This window comes from Lathamus discolor, chromosome 12 (genome assembly GCF_037157495.1).
Source record: "Lathamus discolor isolate bLatDis1 chromosome 12, bLatDis1.hap1, whole genome shotgun sequence".
In the NCBI taxonomy this organism is placed as follows: Eukaryota; Metazoa; Chordata; class Aves; order Psittaciformes; family Psittacidae; genus Lathamus; species Lathamus discolor.
The window spans coordinates 11,453,493-11,465,735 of NC_088895.1; the positions used below are offsets into that span (position 1 = coordinate 11,453,493).

The 12,243-nt window shown below is 52.8% G+C and overlaps 1 protein-coding gene across 14 annotated transcripts in view; it reads left to right on the forward strand.

Annotated features, from left to right (window-relative positions):
• The window catches only part of NCOR2 (nuclear receptor corepressor 2), a 229,705-nt gene that overhangs the window by 138,166 nt on the left and 79,296 nt on the right, over window positions 1-12,243 (forward strand). For 8 of the 14 annotated variants that reach the window (XM_065692712.1, XM_065692720.1, XM_065692710.1 and 5 more), the window contains exons 9-11: window positions 3,840-3,906; window positions 8,363-8,550; window positions 9,896-9,992. In XM_065692712.1, coding sequence (XP_065548784.1) covers window positions 3,840-3,906; window positions 8,363-8,550; window positions 9,896-9,992 — 352 coding nt within the window. The remainder of the gene's footprint in view (window positions 1-3,839; window positions 3,907-8,362; window positions 8,551-9,895; window positions 9,993-12,243) is intronic. The other 6 variants (XM_065692715.1, XM_065692713.1, XM_065692718.1 and 3 more) reach the window with 3 other exon arrangements.

The window sequence follows — 12,243 nt, forward strand, 5'->3', positions numbered from 1 at the left end:
CTCTTCGCAGGCTTGATCCCTACTTTGTTTGCACTGGCTGCCTGATGAAAGACGTTCCTGTGTAATGAAATACCCCTGATTAGTTCTGATCAAATAGCAAACTTCCTTTCATCTTGCCTTGCCCCGGCTGAAGGTCTCTGCAGGCAGGCTCAGCCAGGTGTGCATCGGCTCTTTGTACCCTTGGGAGTCTTATCCCAGGGCTCTGGCAGTGTCCACACGTGTGCACGCACTGCACCGACACGCATGCGTGCGCACACATCCTTTAGAGAGCACAGCCAAGTCGTTCGTGTGGACCCGAGCCAAGTAACTCAGAAGTCACAGTTACGGGTTCTCCCCTTGACTGGCTCCATTGTGAAAGCCAAAACACAAACCCGACCTTGTGCCGAGCCGGTTGAGGTGGAAGCGGCTGCTCCCGCGGCGCTCCCATTGCTTTGCTCCGAGTGGGAGGTGTGTTTCCCCATGGCTCTGAGAGCCACGCTCAGGTGTGGGGCTCACGAGTTAGGGTTGTGCAAGGATGAAACGCTCTGGCAGCATCACATCCCACGTTAGAGAGTGTTTGAATCCTGCTTCCTGCGCTGCTGGGCTTGGTTTACCTTGGTTGATCCCTGTTTCCTCCTCCTGCCTGTCAGTACCTGTGGGGAAGTGCTGGGTGCTTGTGGGGCTGCCCCAGCCTCCCCACATGGGTTGTGCCCCATTTCAGATGGTGCCTCATACTGAGGCTCTTGGTGCACTTGTCCAGTTGATAACCAGCCCCCAAAGTGAGGGACCTGATGCTGTTCAGAGCCTCTGCCACCACAGACTCGAAATGGGACTCTGATCTGGGGAAAACCACATGTCCCTGAGTCCATTCTGGGGTCTGTGCCTGGGGTCTGCAGAGGCTCACAAGGTCGGTGAAGGTCTGGAGAAGCTGTGGTGGTTGTGTGACCCTCGTTGGCTGTTCTCCTCTTCCCTGCAGAGGAGAGAAGGTGCAGGAAAAGCTCCTCTGGTGACCAGAGGGCTGGAGTAGCTTTTATCATGGAGCGTGTAACTGGATGTGGTGTCCTGACTTCGGAGAAGAGCTGCCTCCAGAGGGAAGGGTTGGAGTGGGGCTGCGCTGCAGCAGGCAAATGGGAAGTACATAGTGACCGTGTCATTGCAGTGCTGGGGAGCACTCTGTGAAACTGAGCCCACCAGAAAGGTCTTTCCCCATAGGTGCGCAGGGAGCTGAGGGGCCCAGGGCAGAAATGCAGATGATTTAGATGCATTGTTGATGGCGGGGATGGGAATGAGCCGTCTGGCAGGCTCCGTGTCTCACTGCAGCCACCGCAGCCTGCCGGAGCATCCCGAGGAACCCGCCTGTCCTCCTGCCCCGGCGCACTGTGATGGGCCAGCCCAGCAGTACTTCCAACTGTCCACAAGAGTCACTGTTGCTTTGTGTAAGGAGCCTCCCTCCATTCCTCCTGCCTGTGAACTGCCTCATTTCCTCGCCCTGTGTTCAGGTCTCCGTCCGTGGGGAGAGCAGCACTGCAGGCGAGGATGAAGGCTGCCGAGGAGGACGATGGAGGGTGGTTGATGTGCTGCAGGAGTGACCTTTCCCATGTGCTCTTCCACACGGGTTATTCCTGTGCAAGACTCCATCAGACAGCCCTTACCTTCCCTGGGCTGGGCTCTTTGATTTGCTCAGGGAGCACAGCATGTGCTTTGGGGACCGGTGGCCCGAATTAACCTCTGCAAATGGTTTCCAAGTAACAGCAATGCATGCAGCAAGATAAACTGCGAAGCCGGTTTATATTTACCAAGATTGTGTTAACCTTTGAGAGGTTGACCTTATGCAAAAAACAACCACCAACAAACCCCAGAGATGAAGTGGCAAAAACATTTAGGGCAGGAGGGGGGGTTGTTGTTGTTTTTAATGCTTTCACTCTCTGATTACTTCAGCCTTGGTGGTGGTAAACATAAACCTGCTTTCAAGGCAGTCCTGATTTTTGCAGCTGTGGAGCCATTAAATCTTTGCCTGTATTAGCACTTTCAAGGTCAGCCATGATGCAAAACTCAAGGCAACCCATCAGCTGTGTGAGAGATGCTAATTGTCTTCATCTACTCTCCTGGTTCCTGCTAACAGACCCAGCAGCAGGGTGTCAGAGCCCCCCCCCCCTTGCTGCTGGGTGTCACCCAGGTTGAGGTAGGGAGGACAGGGGTTGATTTAGCTGTGCTGGCCCCAGGGGACAAGCTGTGACCCTTTGGTGGGGGCCATCCCACACATGATCATCATGTGGCTCGATACTTAAGTCCTTGATCAGAAAACCTGTGTGGATCCAGGTCTGCTCTGCAGGAGGCATCAGCCCCATCACTTGACTGTGCCTTCTGGTGATGCTGCTTGGAAGTGGGAGTAGATCTGGGGCTGGGAGGCTTGAGCTGGGGATCCTGGAGTCTGTTTCTAGCTGGTAGCTGGTGTTTTTCATCTGTTGGAGAGCTGCAAGTGCCACTTGCTAGTGCTGCCTTGGAAGGTCTATTTCTGCACCAAAGCATTGAAGGTGAAGTCAAAGGGAATGAAGATGTGCGGCTCAGGCAGTGGGCAGTGACCTCGTGTGTATCCCATACCTCTGGTGACTAATGAAGAGGGGAAGACAGAAGTTACAAAATCCAAATGGTACTGTTAAGGACTAGAATTAAGCCTGGTATTCTTCCTCCTTGATAAACTAAGAATTGTGATGCTTTCTGTAATGTTCTCCATCCCCAAATTTAGCCAGCGCTGCCCCCAGTCCTCTCTCTAAGACCCTCTGCCCCTTCCCAACCCTTGCTGCTGCTGAGGTTTAGGGATTTATGGGGGAAGAGGGTGTTTTCTCCCTTCCCCATTAGCCAGGCAGGGAGGGGAATGAGGAAGGAGCAGGGATGTCTTTTCATTCTGCTAAATCCTGCAGAACGTGCCTACATGAGACTGTTAAGCTGCTGATCAGTAATTACACACTGCAGCTCTGCCTTTAATCGGGATAAGAGACTTAAGGAAACTCCTTTGCCCCTGGTCTCTACCTTTTACCTAGAGATTTTATTGCTGTGGATAATAGTAACGGGAGCAACGGCAGGAGATCAGCTCTTGGGTTTGTGTTAGGCTCTGGGTGCTCGTGCAGCCTTTCCAGCTCCCTTCTGCTTTGGTGCTGCTTCTCTCTGAGCGATTATGTCATGCTGTCTATAGAAAGTAGGAAGAAGAAGAAACCAGGGGGTGACTGGGCAGACGCTGGGTTGGTTGTGGTTGCAGTGGCCGGTTTCTCTCTTGAGGTCCTCATTCTGCAAGTGGCTGGTTTGTTTGCAGTGGTGTTAGGCACAGCTCCAAGAAAGCAAGAGGTTAGGAGGTCTGTGATGCAAGCCCTGCTGCAATCCTGCCTCCTTATCGGCACCTCGGAGCCCCCAGGGTGAATAACCCCTTGGGAGTGTGTGTGTACTGACAGCTCCATCACTGCTGGCCCTGGGGACCGGGGCACAGGGTGGCCTCTTATTTGGAGAACCACCTCCTGCCATGCAAAGCTTGGCCTCGGCCCCCCAACTCTTGAGACCCCATTGGGTTTTGCACATCAAAATGTGAAATCAACCAAGAAACAGCCTGATAAATACAGCACATGGTAAAGGTTTGCAGAACCGGGAGTGTATGGATGTAATGCTCAACCTTAGTCCCCAACAGATGCGGGTGAAGTCCCTTTACCAACAGATGTGGGTGAGGTCCCCACATTTGCTGCTCTGAAGTTGGTGCAGTTCCAAGTTAAGGTGGAAAGCTGCACTGCAAACTCCTTTTGGAGTGGGGAGAGCCAGGCTTTGGATTTGAGCTGCCTCGTTAATCAGTTCCCATCTTTTCTTTCTCTTTACAGAAACCAGGCAATGCGGAAGAAGTTAATTTTGTACTTTAAGAGGAGAAATCATGCTCGCAAGCAGTGGGTAAGCGATTCCCTTAGACTTTACGTGTAGTAAGCAACGTAATTTATTATGTGAGAAAGAAAAGGACGTTTCCCAGCAGAGAGGTGCTGGAGCTCAGTGCTTTGCTTGTTGCATTGCTGTGGCATCTCTTATGCTTAAAATAACTTGGAGAAAGGAGAGGTCCCTGATCCTGCTGCAGGCAGCACCTCCCTCCCTGTGGAGACAACACTTGGGGTTGGCTGAATCACAGCGAGCCCTTCACTGGTCTCAGAGAGCCTATTCACAGCGTAAATGTCTATTTTGTGAGTAATTGAACCCAAAGAGAGGTGTGAAACGAGCTGACTCTGCTTCCAATAAATGGTCTGAAGTCTGATCTGACTGTTTCCAGCTGACCACAGGGCAATGTTCTAGGAATCTGTGGTTTAAAACAAAACTCCGGCTCTGCGCTGGTTTGTTTCTAGGCGGCTTTGCCTGCAGGATAGTTCCAGCATCCTTCAAGAAGATGGTTCTTGGTTAACTAAGGGGTAAGGTGGGGTTTATTATGAGACTTCAAAGGCATTTGTTGCAAGTGCCTAGTAAATAGAGGAGAAAGTTCAAGTGGGATTTACAGAATTATACATTTTTGTTGCCTGCAGGAGTTGCCAGCAGGACCTGGGAGGCAAAACCAGTGCAAAAGGGGAAATAGAACCCCAGACCGGTTTGGGTTGGAAGGGACCTTAAAGCTCACCCAGTTCCACCCCCTGCCACAGGCAGGGACCCCTTCCACTGGAGCAGCTTGCTCCAAGCCCCTGTGTCCAACCTGGCCTTGAGCACTGCCAGGGATGGGGCAGCCACAGCTTCTCTGGGCAGAAGCAAGCAAATGCCAGAAGGAACCAATGGCCCCACCAGGAACGTGGGTTTTTCCATGAAGGGTGGTTCAGCTTGACGAGGACTTCATGTTTTACATGGAAGATGCAAATACTGGTTCCTGCCTCAGTCTCAGTGCTCTGGGGCAGGCTCAGGCACTCGTGTTGCCAGTGGTGCAGGTCAATGGCTTCAGTGCTGGTTTTGGACACAAGTGCTCTGGCTTGGAGGAATTGCTGGAAAAATTCAGAATAATAAGCCTGGGAAGTGGTTTGAAGGCCCTGCCTTTAAAAGTAGCTTTCAGTGCTGACACTTCTGAGCCAGCTAGCACATTATTTTCTTATTTATGGTGAAAAAGGCATGTCCCTTTCCTTTCCCAAGCTTCACTCCCCCCCATTTTATAGCAGTCTTCCAAAAGCCACAGATCCTGCACTCCAAAGGCTTGGTTGTGTCTCCCTTACGTGTCCAAATCCATGATAAAACTTCTCCCAGGTTTCTAGCAAGGGGCTCCAGGTCTTGATGCAGCGTGGGCATGGGTGCTGCTCAGGGCACCTCGCTTGCCACTGCTGAGGACTGTTGTGGGAAGCGGATTGATACTCCCTTCCTCAAAGCAGGGATTGTAAAGCACCGTGTGGCTTTACTGGAACCCAAAGGGAAGTGCCCAGGAGCTGCTGTCTGGTGGAAACAGCCTGTTCCTGCGCTAAATCTGGAGTGAGTCCTTCTGTTGTGAATATCAAGGAGCTGGGGGAAAAGGTTTAATGAGGCTGCAGGAGCACGGTTCCTAAAATACGGCGTGCGCTGAAGTCGCCTGTCATGCAAAATAGGTGCGTTTCTGCCAGCCAGTTTATTCAGTGTCCTTGAAAGGGGATTTTTCAGTTTAGGGAAGCATTTTGCCTATTCTACAAAATAGGCAACATACGGTTGCTGAATTTGCAAAGTGAATGCATTTGCTGATTCTGTTTGCAAAATGGGTTCACTTAGCTATTTTTCTGCCTGTTTTGTAGCAGACCCTATTTTTAGCAAAGCCCATCTACGTGCCAGTGTTTCTTTCTGGCTCTTTTGCTTTCTGGGGTGTTATCACTGCCCTGGGCTGGCTGGAGCAGTGTCAGAGCTTGGTCTCAATAGGGTCTAGCCCTGAGAGCCCCACCAGAGGATGTGCAGGGCTTCCTCCTGCCTCCACCGAGGTTGGTTGATGGAATTGCCATCAGAGGGGTGATGCTGCAGAGAGAGGAGGGTAAAGGGGGATGTTTTGAGTATAAGGCGTTTATCTCCATCAGCCAGGGAATGAAAACTGTGGGGTTTGTATAGGGCTTGGACTGGTTCCTCCTGTTACCTTCACTCTTCCCCTCCTCTCCGAGGAGCTGCTCCGTTCCCTGGAGCTGTGAGAGCGTGGGCTGCGGGAGGGCTCGGGCTTGGCACAGCCTACAAACTGCCTTCAGCTGCTATGGCAGCGTTACTATTCATCCATTTTTAGACACGCATGTCAAGTCCGATTTGGCTTGCCATCACTTACTTGTGTGATCGAGAGGCTGATGGGCTGGTGAGCCCAGCCGGGAAGGGGGGCAGAGGAAGCACCGATGCTAAAAGCCGGCACAGATGATTGCTCAGGAACGGACATGCTCGCTTAAGGCTGCTCAGAGTATGCTTAAAGAAGAAGGAATAGACTCCTAAAGTGCTTGACCAGGAGCTTCTCCTGGTGATGGAGCTGTGAAGAGCGCACAGTGCTCTAAGGTGCCTGTAATCTTGGCTTTAGAACAATGGCAAAAGATTGCAGAGAGCCTGTATCCCAGCTGGACCAAAAAGCACTAGACAGGGATGCTGCAGCCCGGCCCTGCTGCGGTGGGGTTTGAAGCTTGTGTGGCAGGGAAGATCTCTTTGCCCCATGGTGGGCAAAAGAAAAGCAGATATGAGGCAGAAGTGCTCAGCCAGTCCCTAACAAAGCCATGCTCTGCAGGGCTGAGCTGCGTGAGTGGGGAGCTTTGGTCCTGCCCACCCTGCTGCCGGGGTGCGAGCTGCTGGGGAAGTCAGCAGCGTGACGTTGATGTTGCTTTTTCTATCTGCAAATACGAGTTCCTTAAAAGAGGAATTCTGCATCAAGCTTTCATCGAGCTGTCCCAGAGAGTGCAGGGGAAGGAAGAAAAGGAACCGGCAGTGAAGCAGCCTGGCAGCTGCGCCAAGTGGGACCCAGCTCATTCCCACGGGGAGCAAAAGACCTTTCAAAGCCTCAGAGCTTCTCACCAGCCCAAGCCCTCCTCGTGCTGGGCTGTCCTGGCTGTGCCGCGGGCTGGCACGCAGCACAGAGCACCCGCTGCATCCCAGCACCGAGCCTTCATAAACTTTGCAGGGTATTTTTAGCCTCTTCCGAATGCGATGCTCTGAAAGCAGGAGGCTGGAGCAGATTTGCTGGCAGGGTGGGAGCTCTTGTGTTCAGGGGGCTGAGAGCATCACTTCGGGAGGGGCAGGAATGCAGCAGCTGGGATTTCTCTGAGCTGTTGGCATTACCTATAGCGTGAGATTTCCCTCGGTGGCATTTAGGCCATTTTTATTCTTGTTCTCATTCCTCACTTTCATTTTCTGGCTGTTTCTTTCAGCTCCTCTAGCCAGAACCCAAGCATCTCCTGTGCATGCGTGTGGGGCAGGAAAGCCTCTGGCTCTGGGTGCACAAATGGGAGTTAGTTTATTTGAGGGGGAGGAATGTTAGTCTGCATCAGGTTTAGGGTTTGAGGAGCTTTGTCCACCCCACGTTGTTGTTGAGGTGCCTCCAAAGGGCCATGGGGATCACAGGATGTGTTGCTGCGCTTCAGTTATTGCCTGATCCAGTGCCGGTGCTGAGCTGCCTGTTCTGGAAAGCAGAACGGGGCGGGTGGGAGGTGACCTGGGGTTTGCCACTGATGGTTTTGCAGTGACATCTGCTTTCACTTCCTGGTCTGGGGCCTACAAGGCATGTGTTTCACTCAGAATGAAACCTTCAAACCCCCTCTGGTCACCCAGCTGCCTTCACATGAGGATGGACACCGTCACTCTGTCACTGCTGTCTCCTTGGTGTGGACCTTGCCTGCCCGTGGGCATTCTTCTCTAGGACAGGAGTGGCCAGAGGAGACAGGAGCACTTAGAGGACGTGTTTTAAGTGGTATTTCAATGTCATGGTTATCGGGCCAGCCCTATAAATACGAGGGAGAAGTGCAGTGCTGGACCTGTGTTGGGTGGCTGGCTGTGAGAATGTCACCCAGAAGGACCTGGCATGGAAACCCCATGCAGAGCCTGGGTTTGCCATCAGTGGGGATGTGCTTATCCTGCTCCTGGGCCTGAAAGCAGGAGCAGCAGCTGGAGAAATGCTCCTGCTTTCCAGGATGGTGGAGGAGCTGGTGGCATCACCACGCTGTATGCCCTTGGTCAGCCACACTGCGTGAGGGTCCCGGTTCACCAAAGGTGGTGGGGCTGGAAGGGAAAAGCCTTGAGGGTCCTGTTTTGAGCATTCACCCTGGGTTTGATCACAGACCCTGGAGCGTGTCCTAATGAACCATATTCCTTTAAGCACCATGACTCACGCTCAGCCCGAGCAGCCATGGGGGGACAGGCCTGGAGGGGCTGCCCTTCCCAGGCAGTCTCCTGAGCTCCCCCTCTGCCCCTTCAGGAACAGAAGTTTTGCCAGCGCTATGACCAGCTGATGGAGGCCTGGGAAAAAAAAGTGGAGCGCATTGAAAATAACCCCCGGCGCCGTGCCAAAGAGAGCAAAGTGCGGGAATACTATGAGAAGCAATTCCCGGAGATCCGGAAGCAGCGGGAACTGCAAGAGCGCATGCAGAGGTTAGAGGAGAAGCGGTAGGAAGGGGCTGAGCTGGTATCAGACAGCCTTTCTCTTTTCTATGGGGATGGGCATGGGGTTTGTTTGCGGGAGGAGCGGGCTGCCGTGGCTGTCAGTCCCGTTTCTCCCTGTCTGGTCAAAGCAGGAGCCAGCAGACGAGCGGCTTTGCTGCTTTTTCCCCAGGGCGCCTCAGCCCAGGGCCAAAAGAGAAGGAAAAATGTCAGGAATGTGGTTGCCTGTGTCCCTGCTGCTGCTGACCTCCTGGCTCGCCACACTGGAGCAAGGGGCAGCTCTCTTGGGTTAGCACCTGGCTAGGACAGTGCTAACTATTGCCGTAGTGGTGGGCCCAAACTAAGGTGTACGAGACTTGCAGATGCATTTGGTCATGTTGGTTGTTTAATACATGCATATGCTTTGATCAGAGCATGGGCAGGGATAAGAAACGTGTAGAAGTTATAGGAATGACTCCAAATGATAGGAAGGGAGCACAATGCCCTCTGTCTCTCCCATCCCCTGTCCAGTTTTTCCTCCTTATTGGAAGCGCAATTTGAGGTCACGTTATTTTGTGCCAGGAGGAGACATGAATCCATGATCTTGCTGAAAACTCTCCATCCTTCCCATTTCAGTCCCAGGATCTTGCCCAGGGGCAGCTGATGCATGCAGAACCCAAACCCCCTCTGCCAGCACCTCATCTTATGCCCCACTAACAGCTAGATGGGTCCAGACTTCCTAGGTAGTGGCTTTATTTTGTCTTAAAGAGACAGGGAGAAATGGTACTGAGGAAGAAATGTTTGAATTCATTACCTGCTTAATAAGAGAAGTTTTAATTGCAGGGGACGTGTGGCTGGTACATTGAAGGATATTGGGGGGGGGGGGGTGGTCAGTGGCTGGTTTTGATTTAAAAGTTCCCACAGCATCTGCAAACCAGATGCAGTGGCACAGTGCTAATGGCTTGGTGCTGACACTGATGCCACTGTTGCTATGGTTCGATGAGCAGGATAAAATATGGGGAAGTGTATGGTTGGGTATGAAATGTCCTTCTGTTGTAGCATTCCAGGAGGTCGGCACAGGTAAGGAAGGGGGTTTGAAGCTCTTGTGCTGTGAGCCCTAAACCTGGGGATCACGGGGAACAGTGCTGTTGGAGCCCAGCTTCAGCTTGGGCTTGAAGTTGGGCTTGAAGTTGGGCTTGAAGCTGGGCTTCAGCAGGCACCATTCCTGCAGGATGGGATGAGGTGGGGTGTTGGATATGGGCGTGATGGAGGTCAGCAAGGGGGACAACAGAGCCATTGAGCTGTCACAGATGTGGTTTGCTGCTTATGAAATGGAGCGTCAGTGTCTGAGTGTTTCACTGCCCTTTCCCAGCAGGGTAGGACAGAGGGGCAGCAGTGGGCTCTCCATGTCAGCTGCACGCAGCGAGCATGAGGTGTCAGAAATCATCGACGGCCTCTCAGAACAAGAGGTGAGACCGAGTTGTCCTTTCTCCTCCTCTTCACTCCTCACTCCACTCTTCTCTGAGGAAGACAAGAGCGCACTGCCAGGTCCCATGGGGAAATCAGATACAAATCCCACTAAGTTCAGGCCATGGTGAGGCTGGGGAAGTTGCCATGATGCCTAATAACTCTTTCTGGACAGGATCCAAAGTGAGATGTTCATTTGATACCCAGCAGCATCTTTCCAGCCACCCAAGACAGGTAACGGGGCTGTGCAATGGTTCTGCAGGACCAAAACAGGGAGCAAAGCACCCCAGGAGCTGGTGGTCAGCATTAAACTGCCTCTTTAGGACCTGAAACCTCAGGATGCTGCTCTTCCTGGGTAGCACTCACAGCCACCTCCTGGCTATTGGTTCAAACTGGAATTGGAGGTGGGAAGGGAAAGGAAAGGAGCCAGCACCCTGGCTGCCGGGTGGAGGGGTTTTTCTGTTTCATTTCATTTTGTTTTGAATGGGCTGTGTGGCTCGACACAGGGGAATCCTATGGAATGAATGGTTTGTACGTGAGCCAGTTGGCCCACATCTTCTGGGAGTGCTCCATTCATCTTGAAACATCCCCGTGACCTTGGCTTCGTTTGGATCTGGTTTCACAAGGGTTCCACTCTCTTGGCACGGCAGCGAGCTGCAGTGAATGGATTGCATTTGGGAGGGGAGAGCAGCCATTGCCCAGCAATAGCTGAGATGTTGGCAGCCTGTGCACCACGGGTCGCTCCCTGCCCTGGTTCCCGGGCAGTTTGCTGTTAGCCAGTGAAGGCAACAACCTGGAGGACATGGATCTCACAAGCAGAGAGAAATTTCACAGCTCTGCAGAGGTCATGGCCAAGAGGAGCGTTAGAGGATTGCCTCCAGCCTCCTGCACAGTGAGTGTGCTGCTGAACGGCACGCTGTTAGTGTTCTGCTGAGCACAAGGCACTGCTGTGCTTGTCTCAGAGGAGCTTCCAGCCCTTCCATAGGGTTGGAAGGAGCAGGGAGGTGAGAGCCAGGGAGCACCGCTGGTGGCAGAGGCCAGCTCTCTGCCCCAGCACGCTGCTGGAGAGGAGCGAGGTCTGGCTGCCTGCTGCAGGGTGTCTCTGCACCCTGACACCCTTCCAGGCGCAGGGAGAGGCCCTGCTGCAGGCAGTGCGCCTGCCTGCTGCCTCTGCCTGCCCTGGCTTTCTCCTTTTGGCTGGGGCTCTCTGCGGCTGCCGGGGTGATGCTCTGGCTGCAAGCTGTCCTGACCTCCCACAATGAGATGACACCCCCAGGGCATCTGAGCAGATGGTTGCTCAATGGGAGGCATCCCAGTGAGGATGAGGAACGTGATGGGCTGAGTTGAAACGTTCCTGTGTGTGCAGAGAGCTGTGTTTTAGGAAGAGGAGGATGGGTCTGATCAGTCACAGCAGGGAAGCAGAGTGGTGCTGGGCAGGCCTGGTTGCAGGAAGGATTGGACATTACTGTTCTCCCAGGAACTAGCATCTGGCTGTAGTTTAACATAACAACACTTGAGACCTGGCCTTCTTGGGTTAAAGGTTGGAATTTATGTCTGACCAGTGCCATTGCAGGTGACAGGAATCAAAGGGTTGCTGCTGCTAGCAAAGAGGGTGGTCAGAGCATCCCTCTGTGCCAGGGGACCAGCAGGAGCTCAGCTGAAGGGACAGTCCCAGCGTTCAGGCAAGGGACAGCAGAAATGAGACATCACATTGGCTGCTCTGTTGCAAATACTTAAGGAAACCAGTGTGCCCAGTCTGTCCTGTCCTGGTGTGCAGCCAGGGCTCTGGATGAACTTTGTGCTTGAATAGGATGGAATAAAGGCGTCAGGTTATGTCCCGGCATTTTGCAGTGAGAGGAAAGACAGGAATGATGGCCCTGTTACAGCGACATTTGAAGCCTCCTGGAGCAAGATCAGGTTTCCTGTGGAAGGGAAACACTACATCTCCCTCTGCTCTCCTTTTCAATAGGCTTTGAGGGCCGACCTGCTTCCCTTGGAATCTGGGGGGGAGGGGGGCTGAACCCCTCCATATGGCCATGGGTTTGGGGTTTGCATTCCCTGTGCCACTGCTGCTCTGACTTGTCTTGGTCATGGTCAGGAGCTTTTTTGCTTAAGTCAGACATTTCCACACGGTATCTTAAAGCCTTTATTTCAGACTGAAACATTCATTATTTCCTGGCTGACAGCAATAGCCTCTTTCAGCGTTTCATTTACAATTACTCCAGCAATAAAGCTGTCTGGTGCTTGCTTTTG